Below are 19631 nucleotides of genomic sequence, written 5' to 3' on the forward strand. Positions count from 1 at the left end.
GTTTTCCTTTCAGAACTCTCTGCTCTCGTCTGACCCACTTCTCGAGGGAAGTGGGCGCAGCATCTGAACCCCGCGGTTCCGGTTCCCGCTCGGGCTGAGGCTCAGTGGTGGTTGAGCTCGTGGAGCTTTCAGACGGAGCTGGCAGATTATCGGGAGAGGGGCGTTAACCTCGCGGATGATCTACCAGCTGATGAGGGTAAGTTACAGATTAATGTTGAACACCTAAGAAGAGAGAAAATGAGCGCTCTCTCTCTTTGGTGAATCTGTAACTGTTCTCTTCGGGCAGGGCAGGAGTTGGCTGTAATATATATATATATATATATATAGAAAAGGATGTCAGTTTGGTTGAGACCGAACCATTTCAGCCCTCCTGTCCAGTGTACGCTGAGCTGGTTGACATTATGGGGCGCGCCACAGACAGATTGCAGTTGCAGTGGAGGCGCGTCTGGGAGGAACCCGCTCATGGTATTTTGGATGGCTGGTTCCTCCCCACCCATAAGCCACCAGCCCGGATGAGCCTTCCATTCCTTTCTGATCTCCACGCTGGGATTGAGAGGGTATGGAAGAATCCGTTCTCCTCACGTCTCTATCTGCATCAGCGGGCTAGTTTCGCTGCTGTGGAGGGAGCCGTGGAGCACGGATATGTGTCGATGCCGCCAGTGGACGAGACGTTGGCTAACTATCTCGTCTCTGGTTGGTCCTCTTCACTAAGAGCTCTGACCCTGTCATCCAAGCTGCTCAAGACATCTTCATGCTTGAATGACAGAGCGTACACGGCAGCAGGTCAGGCAGGTGCGGTTCTGCACGCCCTTGTGGTCCTCAGGCCTACCAGACTGATCTGCTGCGGGACTCCGGGCCACCAAGCAATCTGCTGTTCCGTCAGTGCTATGGTGGCCACGGAGAGACATCTGTGGGAGCTCCCACATACTGTGGTTGCCGGGTTACAGGCCTCACTAGGCCTTCCTGGTTATGAGCTCCCACTGATTGTGGTCGCCAGGTTACAGGCCTCACCAGGCCTTCCTGGTTATGAGCTCCCACATGCTGTGGTCGCTGGGTTACAGGCTTCACCAGGCCTTCCTGGTTATGAGCTCCCACATACTGTGGTCGCCAGGTTAAAGGCCTCACCAGGCCTTCCTGGTTATGAGCTCCCACACATTGTGGTCGCCAGGTTACAGGCCTCACCAGGCCTTCCTGGTTATGAGCTCCCACGTACTGTGGTCGCCAGGTTACAGGCCTCACCAGGCCTTCCTGGTTATGAGCTCCCACATGCTGTGGTCGCTGGGTTACAGGCTTCACCAGGCCTTCCTGGTTATGAGCTCCCATATACTGTGGTCACCAGGTTACAAGCCTCACCAGGCCTTCCTAGTTATGAGCTCCCACATACTGTGGTCGCCAGGTTACAGGCCTCAATAGGCCTTCCTGGTTATGAGCTCCCACACATTGTGGTCGCTACGTTACAGGCCTCAAAGGGGCCTTCCTGGTTATAGTTCCCACATACTGTGGTTGCCGGGTTACAGGCCTCACCAGGCCTTCCTGGTTATGAGCTCCCACTTATTGTGGTCGCCAGGTTACAGGCCTCACCAGGCCTTCCTGGTTATGAGCTCCCACTTATTGTGGTCGCCAGGTTACAGGCCTCACCAGGCCTTCCTGGTTGTGAGCTCCCACATGCTGTGGTCGCTGGGTTACAGGCTTCACCAGGCCTTCCTGGTTATGAGCTCCCACATACTGTGGTCACCAGGATACGAGCTCTCACATACTGTGGTCGCCAGGTTAAAGGCCTCACCAGGCCTTCCTGGTTATGAGCTCCCACACATTGTGGTCGCCAGGTTACAGGCCTCACCAGGCCTTCCTGGTTATGAGCTCCCACATACTGTGGTCGCCAGGTTACAGGCCTCACCAGGCCTTCCTGGTTATGAGCTCCCACACATTGTGGTCGCCAGGTTACAGGCTTCACCAGGCCTTCCTGGTTATGAGTTCCCACATACTGTGGTAGTCAGTTTACAGGCCTCACCCAGCCTTCCTGAATGTGGGCTCCCACATGCTGCGGTAGCCAGAATACAGCCTCACCACCTTTCCTGAGCACTTTGCTCCCACTCTGTGGTCACCAGGCTTCAGGCTTCATTGGCCTTCCTGGTTATGAGTTGTCACATATCAGGTTGCAGGCTTCACCAGGCCTTCCTGAATGTGAAACCCCCACTTTTCGTGGTCGCTAAGTTGTAGTGGTGAGTCTTCACATGTCAGGCTGCAGGCCTCAGCGGCCTTCCTGAATGTGAGCTCCCCATGCATTGGGACTATCGGGTGTTAGGCCTTGTCAGGCCTTCCTGATTATGGGTTTCCACTTGTTGTGGCTGCCAGGTTACAGGCCTCAAGTTCGGCCTTCCTGAATTCAGAGTGAAGTACACAAACCCATACTTCACCTATTATTGTGGTAAGTCACCCGACGAGATGTCTTGTGCACTTTTTAAAATCCATTCCTTATGGTGAGGGTCACGCGCGGTATGCTTCGGTCCCTTCTTATGTGGCTCAGACCCCGGTCTTTCCTCGGGTCCCACTTTAAGAGTTCTTAAGAGCTAACTTCTCGAAGTAGCTCCCACTTGGTGTGGTTTTTCAGGTACACCAGGCTGGGTCTCCCTGACCTTCCTGAGTACGAGCTGCCACCGGATGTGGTCGCCAGGTTACAGGCCTTACCAGGCCTTCCTGGTCACGAGCTCCCACACACTGTGGTCGTCAGGTTACAGGCCTCACTAGGCCTTCCTGGTTATGAGCTCCCACATACTGTGGTCGCCAGGTTACGAGCTCCCGCATACTGTGGTCGCCAGGTTACAGGCCTTACCAGGCCTTCCTGGCCATGAGCTCCCACACACTGTGGTCGCCAGGTTACAGGCCTCAACGGGCCTTCCTGAATTTAGAGTGAAGTACACAAACCCATACTTCACCTATTATTGTGCTAAGTCACCCGACGAGATGTCTTGTGCACTTTTTAAAATCCATTTCTTATGGTGAGGGTCACGCGCAGTATGCTTCGGTCCCTTCTTATGTGGTTCAGACTCCGGTTCTTCACTTTGGGTCCCACTCTAGATGTGTCTTTGTCGCAATACATTACGACAGGCACTTCCCTTGTTCAAGCTATCTCCCACAACTGGTGGTTTTAGGTCTCATTAGACCTGTTTCGAGGTAGCCCCATATTGTGGGTCTGTCAGGTTTCTAGCCTCTGGCTTTCCTGAAGGATGAGCTTCCACATGCTGTGGTCGTTGGGTTTCAGGCCGCACAGTGTACGGCCTTCCTGACATGAGCCCTCATGTTTCAGAGCTCCCCACACAGGGGGTCATCAGGTCTTAGGTCTCATTGACCTTCCTGATTTTGATCCCTCTCTTACTTCCTCAGTGCTCAAAGCGAGCACTGGGTGGAAACTCGTGGATTGAGTGTACGATTCCCGTTGTTTTGAGGTTGAGTCACACTCTCCGGAGGATCCCGTCTCTGTGATCCGAAACTTGATGGTTTCTGCCAGCTTCGCGGGCCTTCAGTTTTTGGATGCCTTTCCTAGGCAATTTCCAGAGGCTCTGTCTTGGACGGACAGGCTATGGCCAGACTGTGTGTCTTAGTACAGATCACCAGGCCAGCCTGGGGGCATTTCAGGAGGAGTGTTCTCCTGAATAGTGACTGGCTGGGGGTCCCTTTGGCCCCCTAGCCACACTCCCTAGAAGGGACCCCTTCTATTTTGAAGTTGTGGTCCTAAAGCCTTTGAGCTGGCCCCGATTTACCCACGTTATTACGTTCTGGTTTTTCTTGGTTCATTAGCTTGGGCTATGACCGGTAGGGAGTGCTGTCACTGACAGCCCGATGTAACATAGGGTGAGTGGTTTCAGTGATCCTTGGAATTACTGGTTCTGACAGTTGTCACTGCCTTTTCGGCATGCACTCCCCTCAGCATGGCGGAGTGGGTATTTCGTTCCCCATTGCGTCATTCGACGTATTGTTGAGTTCCCTTCGAAAGGGAACGTCTCAGGTTACGACTGTAACCTATGTTCCCTGAGAACAGGGAACGAGACAATACGTCTCGTTGCCATGCCTCGGGGCCTGCCTGCAACAGTCCCTTCAGACGATAGGATGTTGTCACGGTTTCAAGGCGCCCTTCTTATACATCCAGATTGACGCGCTCATCATTCAAGCTGATGATGCACGGGCTGTCGCCGGTCAACCTGATTACTGTGAGTTGATATTTGATTTCAGACACCTGTCACGCCTGAGGCGTTCCCCCATTGCGTCATTCGACGTATTGTCTCGTTCCCTGTTCTCAGGGAACATAGGTTACAGTCGTAACCTGAGACGTTCTCCAGGGCCTTGTTTACAGCTAGTATTAACATCCGGTGATCCGAAAAGTCAGTTTGAGTGATCAGACCACAATGTATTATTAGGATGAACATCTTCAAATGTGTAGCATCCCAGACATATGGAAGTTTCCACCATACAAGAAAGAAGAAGAAAAAAATATACTTCTGGTGATTCGTAATTGACACAAATTCAAAAAAAGATCATTTAAAAGGACAAGTCATTATCATAATTTTGACTTGTCGTAATTAAGTCATTATTATTATAAAGTCAATTTAAAAAAAGTCACCTTTTCACAGGCGTTTATTCGTCTTATCGCAGGTGTTGGGGCATCTGAAGTCTCCATGAGAGGCTGGATACAAACTGAAGCTGACGAACGCCATTTTTCTCGTGACTCATCTCCCGAGATTAGTAGAAAGGCAAATGGAAAGTGAATTAGCATAGCTGATGTTCATAATTATTTCCATTACATGAGAGTAGATGTTAAAAAACTTGATGTAACCCCCACCAATATTATTGGTGAATATTGGATTAGAGAAATAAAATAAATAATAATAAATAATAAAATAAACAAGCAATGGATGATTAACAATGTACAAGAGAGACCCAAAATAACATTGGGTAGTATTAAATGCCAGGGAGAATAAATATATAATTTACTATGCTTCATGCCAGCCATTCCAAATCTCATTGTGTATGTTCTCCCAGTTTTTCCCATACACTGTCATTAGGAGCTACCAAGCTCTAAAAAAGCACCACATAAGTATCATAAATATAATAAGTCCATATGACTTGACTTGCATTGAAAGTGGTCACCGAAAAAAACATTTGAGATGTTAATGCTAGGTGTAAAAGGGTATAGGGTGTCGCATTTTGTTACTTTCTTTTTATTGTAGTAATCTTGTGTGTGTGTGTGTTGCTCCACAGGATGACACTTGCAAAGAAGAGCCATGCAAATGTCCCCCTAAAGAGGACGAGTCTTTGAACAACCAGAACTCACTCACGCCAAAACTCGAAAACGACAAGGCCGCCACAGAAGACAATGCAGAGGAGGTAAACTCACTGCAGAACAACATGAACAACGTGTAGGAACATCCTATTGTGTTCTGTAACGAACCAGCTGTGATTGTAATGAGACACATTTGACACCACTTGGCCCCTTGGAATTATGAAAATTCTCTAATTAGTGGGAAAAAAATAATTGTAACATGATATAGTTTTACCATACAATTTTCTCGCCATGAAAATGGCAACAAAAGTTGGCATGGTGTTAAAAACAAACAAACAAGCAAAAAAAAAAAAAACTAAAAAAAAAAAACCTAACTCTAATTACAGTAATGGACTAAGCATTGACATGGCATTCTTCCTTGCAGTCACCTCAAGGTGGCTCAATGTGAGCTTCAAAACACCCAAGCTGTATCCCTTTTCAGAGGCTGCATCCTTCAAAGGTCGGAACTAGCATTGTTAAATGGGACAGTCTAGCCTACAGAGGACTGCTCTTGTCGCTTAGCAACTGTGACAGCTGCCATTGACGAGCAGCTTTAACGTTTGTACATAACCTTTTGGAAAGTTCTATTCACACCCTTGTTTAAATGTTAAACTATGTCTAATGTTCACGATGGTCCATTTATGTACATAATAAAGAATATTACCTATTGGTCAAATCACATCTTTGTAAGATATATCAACATTTGAACCACTTTAAAAATATATATTTTAACATTTGTATTGTTAGATATTCAAGTAAGTTTGAACCCAGTACTTACAAACTAACAGTGCAATTGACCTATGGCTAAGCCACGTCCTCAAACGCGATGAGCCAATCACAGTGCGCAGCTAACTCAATACACTCGGACATTCTCTGCTTCTACATCCATTGAAATGAACTACAGTTAGTCAGTTTTCATTCGTTTTCTTGTCCTTTTAAGTTTAAAATGGTCAACGGTGTGCATGGGGCACATGCAACTCCGACACTAGGTTCCCGAGAGGCTGGACGACAGTGTGTATATTTTTTACCCTTTCCCAAGCCACATCCCAACCAAGATACAGCCTCGTGACATGTGTTTGCTCTGGATTAAGTTATACGATTAAGTTATGCGGTAGACCACAACACCAGCTAAACATGGATAAATTAATCAAGGATGTCTACATCTGTTCTAAGTTAAGTCAACAACGTATTTGAACGTTATCTTATTTGAACGTAAAAGTTAGGCTAACGTTAGCCTAACATTAGAAAACGTTGACGTTAGCTTCTAGCTGCGTTGGACATCATGTCACTTAGCTTCATTAATGTATCTGTAAATAACCGAGATTAACAAATGTTAACAATGTTGTGCTGAATGATTCATGTAAATACTGTAGCAAACCAAACGGCAATGATATGCGGGGTTATCACGTTTACACTGTGACCTGTACATTTTTGCCTGGAGCTGAAGCTTTTCATATACCTTCTCAACAATAAAATTATTAATATAACCCTCCAATGCAGTTAACGCCCTTTAGGTGACTTTGAGATGATATATAATCTTTCTGTCTCCAAAAATCAGCAATTACCTCCTATGAACTGTCTCTTACTGTGACACCTGCCATAGCGCCTGTCCCCGAATGTTGACTGTTTGTCCGAGTGAGTGGAGGGGGCGTGGCTTAGCCATAGGTCAATTCTATTTTTTCTTTTAAAAAATCCTGTCGTTACTTGCATGTAATGAATTTTGGGATAGGCTGGGCTGTGAAAGATCCACTCGTTCTATCCTACGTGGCTTGGGAAAACTAAGAAAGCATTTGTATGCCGCATTCGAAAGACAATTTTAATTGGGACAGCCTTTGTCGCACCATTGACACACATTTGGCCTTCAAAGGATGCAGCCTCTGAATTCAAACACCGCTACAAATGAAGCTCTGAACTATCATTCTAACTTGTGTTTGTGTGCAGTGAAATTCCTATTGCCAGAGTACCCTACCAGCATGTTGGCATTGCCACGTTCACTTTGTACTTGCTTGATGTCACGCTGCATCATGTTATGTCAAGCTTTGTTGTACTACGTCATGCTAAGACACGCTTTGCTATGAAACACTTCACCCTACAATGCAAAGGTTTGGCTGCCAGTGGCATCAATACATCAAACTCGAGGTATGGTGAACTCTGATGACATCTCAAAATCTTGCTTCCTCGACGTGACCACAACTGTGTGTGGTGATGAATCACATATAGCTTTGATCATAACCCAGCAAATTAGACAGTTATAGACCACTGTTATACGAATTAAGTTCTTCACACAACTTTTTCCAGCACTTAAAGCTCAAAAGTCTGAATATTATCCAATTTAAATGTTATTTTTAATGTGATGGGCAAAATTTTTTTTTTGTTCATCCTTCAAAGATTGTCTGAATTTTTAAAACTAAAAGTTTCACGATGTAGGAAAACGTCCGGATTACGTATGTAACCCTAGTTCCCCGAAGGGACGGACGCTGCGTGTAATCGCAGTGGGAACGCCCTCAGCGTGACTCGTCTGAAGCATAAATGAAATCAGTCAATGGAGAGAATGAGCGTACGGCGAGTGACGTCATCGACCAGGAAGCTATAAATATCCCCTGAGCACACAAGCCGCCAGCTTAAAGTTACTGAAGCAAGCGACCCAAGGGGATGCCGGGAGTATGGCAGGACACGCAGCGTCCGTCCCTTCGGGGAACTAGGGTTACATACGTAACCCGGACGTTCCCCTTCAGGGACTACCGCTGCGTGTAATCGCAGTGGGAACGCAATACCCACATCCCCATCCGACCAAATCCCTGTCGTGTGTCAATAGGAGACACAAACCGACGAGAGAAACTGAGCCCCGGGAGTGGAGCTAAGGTCAGGGAAATAAAAAACCTGACGAAAGTGTGTGGTGAGGACCAGCCTGCCGCATCACCAACGTCCTGAAGAGAAGCTCCTGAAAGAAGAGCTGTAGAGGCAGCCATACTCCTGGTGGAATGAGCCCTTACAGCCAAAGGTGAAGGCTGATGGGCCGAACCGTAAGCAAGCGAGATGGCCTTGACCACCAACTTGCTCATCCTTTGCTTAGATGCAGAACACCCTTGCTTAGGTGACCCAAGAACAGACAAACAGTTGTTCCGATCTTCTCCACAGGGCAGCTCTGTGGACATAAGCATCTAAAGCCCTAACGGGGCACAGCAAAATAAGTTTCTCCTGGTCTGACGCCAGAAAAGGTGGAGGACGGAAAACCTGCAGAACTATAGGTCTGACAGAAATAGTTAGTACCTAGGAACATAACCTGGTCTCGGACAGAGAGAGGCCTTAACCGAACCAGGAACAAGTTCCAGGCACGAGGGAGCCACCGAAAGTGCTTGAATATCTCCTATTCTTTTTAGAGATGAGATAGAAGAAGGATAGTCTTTAGAGTAAGAAACTTTTACGAAACTTCCTCGAAGGGCTTGAAAGGAGCTAGGGAGAGACCTTCTAAGACGATGGCCAGATCCCAAACTGGTACCCTCGTGCGAACTGCAGGCCTCAGCCTCAAAGTGCCACGAAGGAAGCGAGATATCAGTGGGTGTCTCCCTAGGGAACCTCCACTTGAAGGGGCATGGTAAGCAGCTAAGGCCGCCACGTACACCTTCAGTGTGGAGTGGGATAACCCAGTGGAGAGACGGTCCTGCAGGAAATCCAGCACTGTACCAACTGGGCAGTTAACTGGGTCCTGCTGGTGCTCTCCACACTAAGAGGTGAAAGTTTCCACCTCGCGGCATATAACTTCCTCGTGGAGGGAGCTCTGGATTGAAGGATGGTCTTCAACAACCTCAGTCGAGAGACCAGAAGCTATGAGCTGGGCCCCCTCAGAGGCCAAGCCCACAGTCTCCATAGTTCTGGGCAGGGGTGAAGGGTCAACCCACTCGCCTGAGAGAGTAGGTCTCTCCTAAACGGTATCTCCAGGGGAGAGCCATCGAGGATAGACATTAGGTCCGCAAACCACACTCGAGCCGGCCAGAACGGGGCAATTAGCAGGAGACTGAGCCCGTCCCGGCGAACCCTCTCCAGAACTCCTGGGAGCAGAGCGATCGGGGAAAATGCGTACAGATGTGACCTCGGCCACGAATGTACCATCGCATCCAACCCCATCGAGGCTGGATGGCTAAGAGAGAACCACAGCGCAGTGTGATGCATCTCGAGAAGCAAATAGGTCTACCTCTGCACGACCCAAATGTTTCCAAAGGAGTTCCACCACCTCGGGGTGAAGACTCCATTCCCCGGGCCTCGGCTCCTGTCTTGACAGGATGTCTGCACCCCTGACTTAAATACCCCGGGAGATAAAAAGCTCTCAGAGAAAGAATTTTTCTCCTGGGACCATAGAAGGATCTGACGTGTCAGTTTGTAAACGAGAACGCAGACCACCCTGATGGTTGATAAGAGACCACCGATGTGTTGTCTGTCCGGACAAGAACATGGTGGCCCCTTAGGTCTGGGAGGAAGTGTTTCAGAGCCTGAAACACCACCAACATCTCTAGGCAATTTATGTGCCACAGACGATGTTGGTCCTCCCACAGACCCTGAGCTGGGCGACCATCAATGATCGCCCCCCAACCCAAGAGAGAGGCATCTGTCGTTAGCATAACGTGACGACAAGGAGCTCCTAACACAGGACCTTGGGACAGAAACCAAGGATCTTTCCTCATGATCAGGGCGCGATAACACCGTCGCGAACTCACGATCATGCGAAGCGGATTTCCCCTCGGGGAGAATCCCTTGGTTCTGAGCCACCACTGTAACGGTCTCATGTGCAAGAGGCCAAAAGGTATACGTTGGACGCAGCTGCCATGAGACCAAACAGTCCCTGGAACTGTTTTACAGTGGATGCCTGGCCTAGCTTGACCTGATCTACTGTGGTAAGAATCGAAGCAATACGAGCAGGTGACAATCGTGCCTGCATCGTTGTCGAATCCCACACTACACCTAGAAAAGTGGATCTCTGTAAAGGAGAAAGAACACTCTTCTTGGCGTTAAGCCTCATGAATGTCCTTTAGATCTACCGAGACAACCCAGTCCTCAGATCTGATTTGTGACACGATCTGCTTGAGAGTGAGCATCTTGAATTTGAGCTCCCCTACAGCGCGATTTAAGAGACACAGATCTAGAATGGGAAGCAGCCCCCATCTTTCTTCGGAACGATGAAGTACCGGCTGTAGTGTCCTAACTCCTGGGTGGAGGAACCCGCTGGGTGGAGGAACCACTGGGTGGAGGAACCCGCTCTATAGCTCATTTCAGCAGGAGAGTATTTACCTCCTGTTCTAATACCAGAGCCTGCACGGGGACCACCACTGTGGGCAGAACCCCTCTGAACCGAGGTCCCACTGAGAAACATTGGGGAGAATTTTCCATTCCGCCAGAAACTCTACTAAGAGAACCAGCCTCTCGTGGCTAGCCTCTGGATGAACCTCCTGAGTGACAGACACAGCACCCTGTAACACACTGGCAGGGAACAGCTGGTCTGGGCACTCCACAACCCTCCTCGGAGGGGGCGAGCGTCCCTCAGGAAATCACTCGCCGAGTCTCTCTACGCCCTGTAAAGGCAGGGTTAGTAGAGCAGACCCCTGAGGGCATCGGGAAAGACAGGGCACCTTGTTTTTGTGCAGTGAACTCAAGTCTTTCACGATGGGGACCACCCTTAGAGTCCTGATGTTCAGCCTCTGGATGAACATCCTGAGTGACAGACACAGCACCCTGTAACACACTGGCAGGGAACCGCTGGTCTGGGCACTCCACAACCCTCCTCGGAGGGGACGAGCGTCCCTCAGGAAATCGCTCGCCGAGTCTCTCTACGCCCTGTAAAGGCAGGGTTAGTAGAGCAGAACCCTGAGGGCATCGGGAAAGACAGGGACGCGAGACGCGACATTTTTTGAGTTACTCGGCGACTGGGACTGCCCTCGCTCAGCAGCCCCAGCGACACGTACTTTAAGGGGCAAAAAGTCTGAAAGCGGTTCTAGCTCACTAATTGTTTCAACATAAATTTCCCCCCCTCACCGCATCTTTAAGCAGTTCAGCCTGAAAAGCTTGTTCATAATGGCGCCTGACCCGCCGTCGAGTAAGCCTTCCCCACTAACACATATATATATATATATACTTCTCTCTTTTTTGTGGTTTAGAGGGCAGAGCCGGTGCTTTAAGTGAAGATGATGAAACTGGAGAGCGATAGCTCGCGCGTCTCCTCCGCCTTCGGCATCGTCACATAACCAGCAGATTTAGCACCAACAATAAGCATTAGACTGATTTGTGTAAATTCTGCTTGAAACCGGTTTAACCCAGTTTAAACCTTCTCCATTTGCAGTATACTGTGACAAACTAGTTTCCTCTGATGCAAAAATTTTGACATCCAGCTCCTCAGAACTGGAAAATCTCAATTCAACATCATCACGTGCCTCTACACGGGCAGAAGTAACCGCCGCAGAAGAGCGATCGCCACGAGCGCAGAGTTCGCAGAGGAAAGCGCTCGCAATGATCACAATCGACTCCCTCGAGAGCCTACTGGGCATGCTGCACTCACAAGCCACATATAGCTATACTGCTCGCTCATATTGTTTTTTTAATATATATGTATATATAGTGAGAAACTCCTGTCAGACAAACACAATCGATAGATTTCAGACACACATACAGAGCTTGCTGAAGTAATAAAGCTGGCGGCTTGTGTGCTCAGGGGATATTAATAGCTTCCTGGTCGGTGACGTCACTCGCCGTACGCTCATTCTCTCCATTGACTGATTTCATTCATGCAGACGCGTCACGCTGAGGGCGTTCCCACTGTGATTACACGCAGCGGTAGTCCCTGAAGGGGAACTAACACAAACACAAACAATGGCGGGAGAGGTGCACTTATTTGCTCATTAGCCATTTCCACTCCCTGATAGAATTTTTTAATAAAGCGTGAAGTATATATTTGTAGAAAAGGTCAATAAGCCTCATCCAAAAAAAAAAAAGAAACCCTTCTTAAAATTGCAATTGAAATTAAAGTCAGGCAGCGAGTTAAAAGCTCTTAATTTACTGTCAGTTAGCTCAGTTCAAACTTATTGAGTGCGAAAACTCACATTTTAAACAATGAATCTGACTAAACTTCATAATGAATCTTTTATTTACATGATGTCCACTATGTTTGTTATAATGAGAGGATTTGTGTGCATGCAAAACTAAGTAAACTTGCACTAAACAAACTCATTCAGTTATTTGAGCGATACTGAACGGATTCTCACTACCGGGTAATTTCTCTGATTGGACATTATTTTCAACAAAAATGCCTGTGATTGGCTACAATACTCAAACGCTACAAAGTCACGTGGTAAATAGACACATTTACAGCGCCTTTAAACTCATGTGACACATACCAGATAGCTTTAATTTACTTGCTTTTCTCTTTTATTAAACAATTACAAATTAAATGTCATCCGTAGCCTTAGTAATATAACTCCATTAATTCTGCAATAAAAATATTACGTTGACCTGACCAGGAAGCCAAGGTATGGCAGACGCCATACCCTGCCATACTAAATTGACGCCCCTGCCTTTAGTCCTCACCCCTATGACTCCTTCACCTTATGAACTCCTGTCTGTCCTGCCTTACTCAAGTCAGCATGCTTTGGTGTTCTTTCGTGCAAAAGAAAATGCCTGTGGCAAATAACAGCTATTTAGACAGTTAAAAAATATATATATTGTAGATGTTTGTCTACTTATTCATTGAATGTCTGAATATGAATTTAGAAATACTGATTGGATTGATATTTGTTTGCGGTATCAAAAGCTCATTGTGTCTTGAAACTAATTGATTACTAATTATGATGTATTGGAAATTGTTTTTGTATTTTTTTTATTGAGATAAAACAAATGAGAATAAATACAGTAAGTTTGTTTGGAATAAAACATTTTACCAATACAATTGAGTGCCAGTTTATTCCTAAACTCCACTGCTCCCATTTTGACTCCTTTTCAGTTTCGCTGCTCCTCGTCACTCTTTTGCTTCGCTCCTGTGCATGGCCATAGCATTCATTAGGTTCTGCTGCTAACCATACTGGACATTTCACCCTCATAAGCACGCAATATTGTAAGACTATAGATTGACTTTTACATATTGGGTTTGGACAAAACATGAAAAATATTCATAGGATTTGTCAGTTGCTGTCCAATCTGTTTGCGAGTTGGCAAAGGAAATTAGCAAAATGGATACAAATCCAAACATCATGAATGTTTAAAAATGTAAATGAAAAACTAAATTGCTAATTAACCGTAACAAATCTGTTTTATATTTTTCCTTTTTTATTTTTACTTACACAAAATAAATATTCAGTTACATTCTAAAATTTTGGGTCTATAAGATTAATTATAAAAATTAATAATTTTATTCAGCAAGGATGCATAAAATTGATAAAAAGTGACAAAGTGACTTTTAAATTTTGAAAAACGATTTCAAATAAATGCCATCCCTTTCGTTGTCACATCAGTTCCGTCGGATGGCCTATCGTTGGAAGCCTATCAGTTTTGCTCAATATAAAACGAGCCAATTGCAAAGAAATGCCTTGGGTCTTCGGATTTTGCATAGCAAATCTCCCCCTCACCTTGTGAGTATATAAGGAGGACGCTGGCAGCAAAACAGACATGTTTTCACTTTGGAGCCAAGAGTATCTCTTCACTCCACAGCCATTTCTGACTTTTCTACGAGACGAGCCACTCTCTCCGGTGTTGGTTTGATGGCGATCTACAGCGAGTTCACATTGCCTGTTGGTCTGTGGAGTGATCTGCGAGTGAATGTGTTTCTCCCTGCTCGCTTCAACATTGCAGAGTTTTTTGCTCAGCCCATACTTCATTGTCCTGAAGAAAACCGGTGGGTTACGGCCAATCCTGGACCTGCGCGTTCTGAAATGCTCCCTTCACCGGTTGCCATTCAAGATGCTCACCGCCAAACACATTTTCGAATGTGTGCGGCACCAGGATTGGTTTGCAGCGATCGACCTGAAGGACGCCTACTTTCATGTCTCCATTCTCCCTCGACACAGACTGTTCCTGTGGTTTGCTTTCGAGGGGCTAGGCATATCATTACGCGGTTGTCCCATTCGGGCTAGCCCTGTCTCCTCACGTCTTCACGAAGGTTGGTGAGGCAGCCCTTGTTCCCCTTTGGGAACACAGGGTTCGCATCCTGATCTCAACGACTGGCTGATCCTAGCTCACTCTCGAGACCAGGTTTGTGAACACAGGCACCTAGTGCCACGGCAACGCCGCTCGGATTGCTTCATATGAGACCTCTTCAGCTTTGGCTTCGCGACAGAGTCCCAAGGTGGGCATGGCAACACGGCACTCTCCGAGTACCAGTTTCTACCGACCTGCCGTCAGACCTTCACCCCGTGGTCGAACCTCAGTTTCCTATGGGGCGGAGTGCACCTAGTTCGAGCTTCCAGGCATGTTGTCGTAACGACAGATGCCTCCACCACGGGGGGTTCCATGTGCAATGGACGTGCTGCCGCGGGCTCCTGGACAGGACCCCAGCGCCTATGGCATGTCAATTGCCTCCAGTTGCGTGCTGTACAGCTCGCCCTGCGCCGCTTCCGAGCCGTGCTCAACGGACGCATGTACTAGTCCGTTCAAACAATACACCTTTACACCTTAGACTTGCTCCCTCTTTAAGTTATTTTAAAGAAATTTAAAATTGCATTTTCTAGAATTAGCGTTTGGATCAGTAGGTTAATTTGGTAGGTTCTTTGGAGGCACTTTACAGATGTTTGATGGTTGTTGTCTTGTCTGAAAATACATTTTATGTAAATAAAACGTATGTCACAACTCGCCCGCCACCTCCTCATATGGAGTCAGAATTATCTGAGGTCGCACAGATAGATCTGTTTGTCTCTCATGACTCGACCCATTACGCCCAGTATTATTCCCTGACGAGGGCACGCTCGGTACGGATGCACTGGCGCACAGCTGGCTGCTGGTCAGGGAGCCCTGCGCAAGGTCAGGGAGGACGAGGAGCAGGTTATTCTGGTCGCGCCATCTTGGCCCACCCTGACCTGGTTCTCCGAACTCATTCTCCTCGCAACAGCACCTCTATGACCCATTCCTCTGAGGAAGAACCTCCTTTTTCAGGGACGGGGCACCCTGTGGCACCCTCGTCCCAATCTTTGGAACCTCCACGTGTGGCTCCTGGATGAGACAAGGCAGGTTTGAGTACCCTACCACCTGCGGTGTTGGCTACCATCACTTCCGATAGAGTGTCGTCCACAAGACACGTCTACGCCTTGAAGTGGAACCTCTTCGTCAACTGGTGCTCTTCTCACCGAGAATACCCCCAGAGATGTTCGATCAGTGTTGTGCTTTCCTTCCTTCAAGATGGGTTGGAGCGAAGGCTGTCTCCCTCCACCCTCAAGGTCTATGTCGCCGCTATTGCCGCACACCATGACCTTAATGAAGGTTAAGTCGGTAGGGAAGCACGACCTGATCGTCAGGTTCCTGAGAAGAGCGGGGAGACTGAATCCTCCTCGCCCTCCTGTCGTGCTCTCTTGGGACCTCTCTGTGGTCTTAACTGCCCTGCAAAGTGCTCCCTTTGAGCCTTTGCAATCAGTCAAGATCATTGAACACAGCGCTTCTGATTGCATTGGCCTCCATCAAAAGGGTAGGGGACCTGCACGCATTCTTGGTTGACGAAGCGTGCCTGGAATTCGGGCCAGGTTACTCTCACGTGATCCTGAGACCCCTGCCTGGATATGTGCCCAAGGTTCCTACCATTCCCTTCCAGGACCAGGTGGTGAACCTGCAAACGCTGCCCCTGGAGGAGGCAGACCCAGCCTTGGCACTGCTCTGTCAAGTACATGCTCTCCGCATCTATGTAGACAGAACGCAGTGTTCAGGACCTCAGACCAGCTCTTTGTCTGTTATGGTGGGAAGATGAAGGGAAAGGCTCTCTCCAAGCAAAGGTTGTCCCACTAGGTATTGGACGCCATTGCTTTGGCATACCAACAGCAAGGTCGACCGTGCCCCCTTGGTGTGACTGCCCACTCCACCCGGAGTGTGGCATCTTCTTGGGCTCTAGCGCTCGGCGTCTCGCTAATGAACATCTGTAGAGCTGCAGGCTGAACGACACCCAACACATTCGCCAGATTCTCTAATCTCCGAGTGGAGCCTGTGTCCTCTCATGTATTCGCTTCAACCAGCTAGTACTGGACCCGCTCAGGTGTCTTCGCTTGCTCGCCGTTCCACTCCACAGACTGGATACGTGCAATATTCTCTTCAGATGAGCCTCATAAGCCCTGAGTTCCTCCAGCACTCCTGACGTTGGCGCCAGTGTCTATTGCCTGTGCGTCGGCTAGGTGCCTTCCGTGTGCATGGTCCCTCCCCTGAGCGACCCCCACATGTGTATTTCAACTGTAAGCCTCTTTGAGCATGTGACTTTCCCTCGGCAAGCCACCTTGCCACCCCTATGGGATATGCTCCCCAGTGTACCTTGGTATTCCTGTGCTAGATAGGAGTCCTTCGTCCGTGCCAGTCTCACGACAAGGATCTCAGATTTACGCAGAGCACTGGAAGACAGCTGAGAAGGATTCCCTGAATAAAAAGGTGTATTTCTGCTGAAAAGAAAGAACAGTAACACTAACACGGAAATATTAAACAGCACACTATGCAACATTGACATTAATAATAAGAAATGTTACTTGAGCACTAAATCATTACTAGAATGATTTCATGTGACACTCAAGACTGAATTAATGGCTGATGAAAATGAAGCTTTGCCATCTCAGGAATAAATTACATTTTTGAAATATATTGAAATAGAAAACTGTTTTAAATTGTAATCTTTCACAATATTGCTTTTTTTTACTGTATTTTGTAATCAAATAAATGCAGCCTTGGTGAATACATGCACGCACCACACACACACACAAACATATACTGTTGTAATATATTTTTAATATATGCAATATATTCCTGCGATGGCAGGAATATATTGCATATATATATATATATATATATATATATATATATATATATATATAGTCATATACTGTAACTGTCTATAACTTTTCAACATTGATAAAAATAAGAAATTATGTTAGTATACATATGTGTGTGTGTGTGTGTGTGTGTGTTTGTATAGATAGACACAAAGATAGATCAAATTATCATCAGAATTCTGTCTATTCATTCTATTTCAAAAACCAAAATTAAAGTGCCCCTATTATGCTATTTTAAAGGTTCCTCATTTTGTTTTTGAGGTCTCCTACAATAGATTTACATGCATCCAATGTCAAAAAATATTTACATTTTCTCATAATATGCATTGCACATCACCTCATTTCTCAAAGAGTCTGAAACAGTTAAGATCCTGTCTCTCCAAACCCGCCCTTTCGGAAGCCTACTCTGCTCTTATTGGTCAGAAGGCCCAGTCTGTTGTGTTGATTTGAAAAAAGCCATTTTTTATAGTCTTTGGGAAAAGCATAATAGGTGCACTTTAAGCTAATACCAAATTTGTATGTGAATGTGACAAATTTAGAAAAACATCCTTCCCCTGAGAGTTAGAGTTAGGATTAGTGCAGAAGCTAAACTCTTAAACCTAATCTGTTGAACAACTGAATTCCTGGTAAAGCAGTTAAACATTTGATTTCATTTGGTGATTAATGCCAGATGTCTGCATAGCAATTAAGAGCAGGCTAGAGTAGAGAGAAACGAGTAGGCAATCAGTCTAGTTAGTAACTTTGGAAGTTGAAAATGAGCCACAAAATAGAGTATTACAAAAGCCTTGAAAAGATTGACCCTCTACTTATCACAAAGTGCAAGTGAAGTACAATCCTTTGTTTACTTCAACTTGCATATATGCTTGATAATCTGAGATTCCTGCAAGTTGATTACTTGTTCCTGAGTCATGCCCACCTCCTATATTTTGTGCCAGGTTGGTGTCAACACTGAAATCACTCTGCTTAAACAAAAACTATGACTTTGTAGGTTCCTGCTTTTACTCCGATTTCATTTTTTTAGCGGCTCATGAGTGAGTTGTTATCAACAGTTTATGTGCTTTATTTTTTGTTAAATTCGTTATACTTTCTTGCTTTTTCTTTTGTTTGTGTCCATCTGTGTGTAATCGTGTGTTGTGTGCTTTTTGATTCCTATGTTTGTGTTGTTATGCTTGTGTGTACTTTGTGTGTGTCTTTGTGTGTGTACGTGTCCAGGGTGGAGTGACCATCGACTTAGAGTTGCTCCTCCCCAAAGAGGTGAAAATGCTCCCTGAAACAACCCCCCCGCTTCACTACAACGTCTTCCTCTACAAGCTCCCTAAATCCCCTAAAAAGTCCCCCGGCAGATCCGCACAGGGGAGGCCTCTGTCCCAGCTCTACTCCAGACGCAGCTCCGAACCCGGCTACAGCCCCATTAGTACGCGCTCCTTACCTGGAGTGCTCTCCGGGTCATCCAGCCCCCACCTGGGCACGGCCTACACACCTTAGTACGAGTGGAAGCCTTCAACACTGTCTGATGTATGACGACTTGAACAAAAGAAATGTCTTGACCGTTACAAATTATGAGACATTGATTGTTAACAAGTGAGTGTTTTGAATGATCAAGACATTGATTCAGTTGGACGTGAAACAATATATGAATATGAATATGTGTTGTGCAACAGGAATAAAAAGGGAAATAAGAAGTTGAAAAACTGTTAATTTGGTATTACAAATACAAAATAGGTTTTCAGATGTGTTAATGGTGCCATGTTTTATGTTGTATTTAGTCAAACAGCACATTTATATTCACACACATGCATACACGTGTAACCTGTAAACAATCAGGGTATACAAATTGATAACTATTATTATTAACAAGGTGCTTTTTGTGTTTTTAATGTTAGATTAATACTTTCACTGAGAATAAAGAATTTTAGAATTGTTTAATTTGACATTGTTTATTATTGGTTCCTTGGATAAAAATGTGATATCATTTTCATCGTCTGTAAAAATGATAGAAAAATAGGTTTATTTTTTCTGCAAATTTGATTAATTAAAAAAATAGAATTTGGATATGGTCACATTTGGTCACACCCTAAAATCTTTGTTTAAAAACTACAGTTCCCTTTCGTAGTCACTCCGAGTTACGTCGGATGACGGAGAATGGGGGTTTTGCATAGAAAGCCAATCCTCTTCGAGTATTTAAAAACGAGCCAATGGCATGAAAATGCCTCGGGGCTGCGGAATTTGCATAGCGTATCTCCGTCCCACCTCTTGGGTATAAAAAGAGGAAGCAGTATGTTTTCGCTTCGGAGCCAAGAGAACTTCTTCACTCCACAAGCCACACAATC

General features: G+C 46.2%; 1 protein-coding gene across 4 annotated transcripts in view; it reads left to right on the forward strand.

The window, feature by feature from the left end:
- Positions 1 to 19232, forward strand: part of cspg5b (chondroitin sulfate proteoglycan 5b) — a 72608-nt gene extending 53376 nt beyond the window's left edge. For all 4 annotated transcript variants that reach the window (XM_039678894.2, XM_089123361.1, XM_039678895.2 and 1 more), the window contains 2 exons: positions 5257 to 5382; positions 18514 to 19232. In XM_039678894.2, coding sequence (XP_039534828.2) covers positions 5257 to 5382; positions 18514 to 18786 — 399 coding nt within the window. In that variant the 3' untranslated portion in view covers positions 18787 to 19232. The remainder of the gene's footprint in view (positions 1 to 5256; positions 5383 to 18513) is intronic.
- The last annotated feature ends 399 nt before the right edge of the window (positions 19233 to 19631 follow it).

This window comes from Pimephales promelas, chromosome 18, assembly GCF_988280905.1.
Source record: "Pimephales promelas chromosome 18, fPimPro1.hap1.1, whole genome shotgun sequence".
In the NCBI taxonomy this organism is placed as follows: domain Eukaryota; kingdom Metazoa; phylum Chordata; class Actinopteri; order Cypriniformes; family Leuciscidae; genus Pimephales; species Pimephales promelas.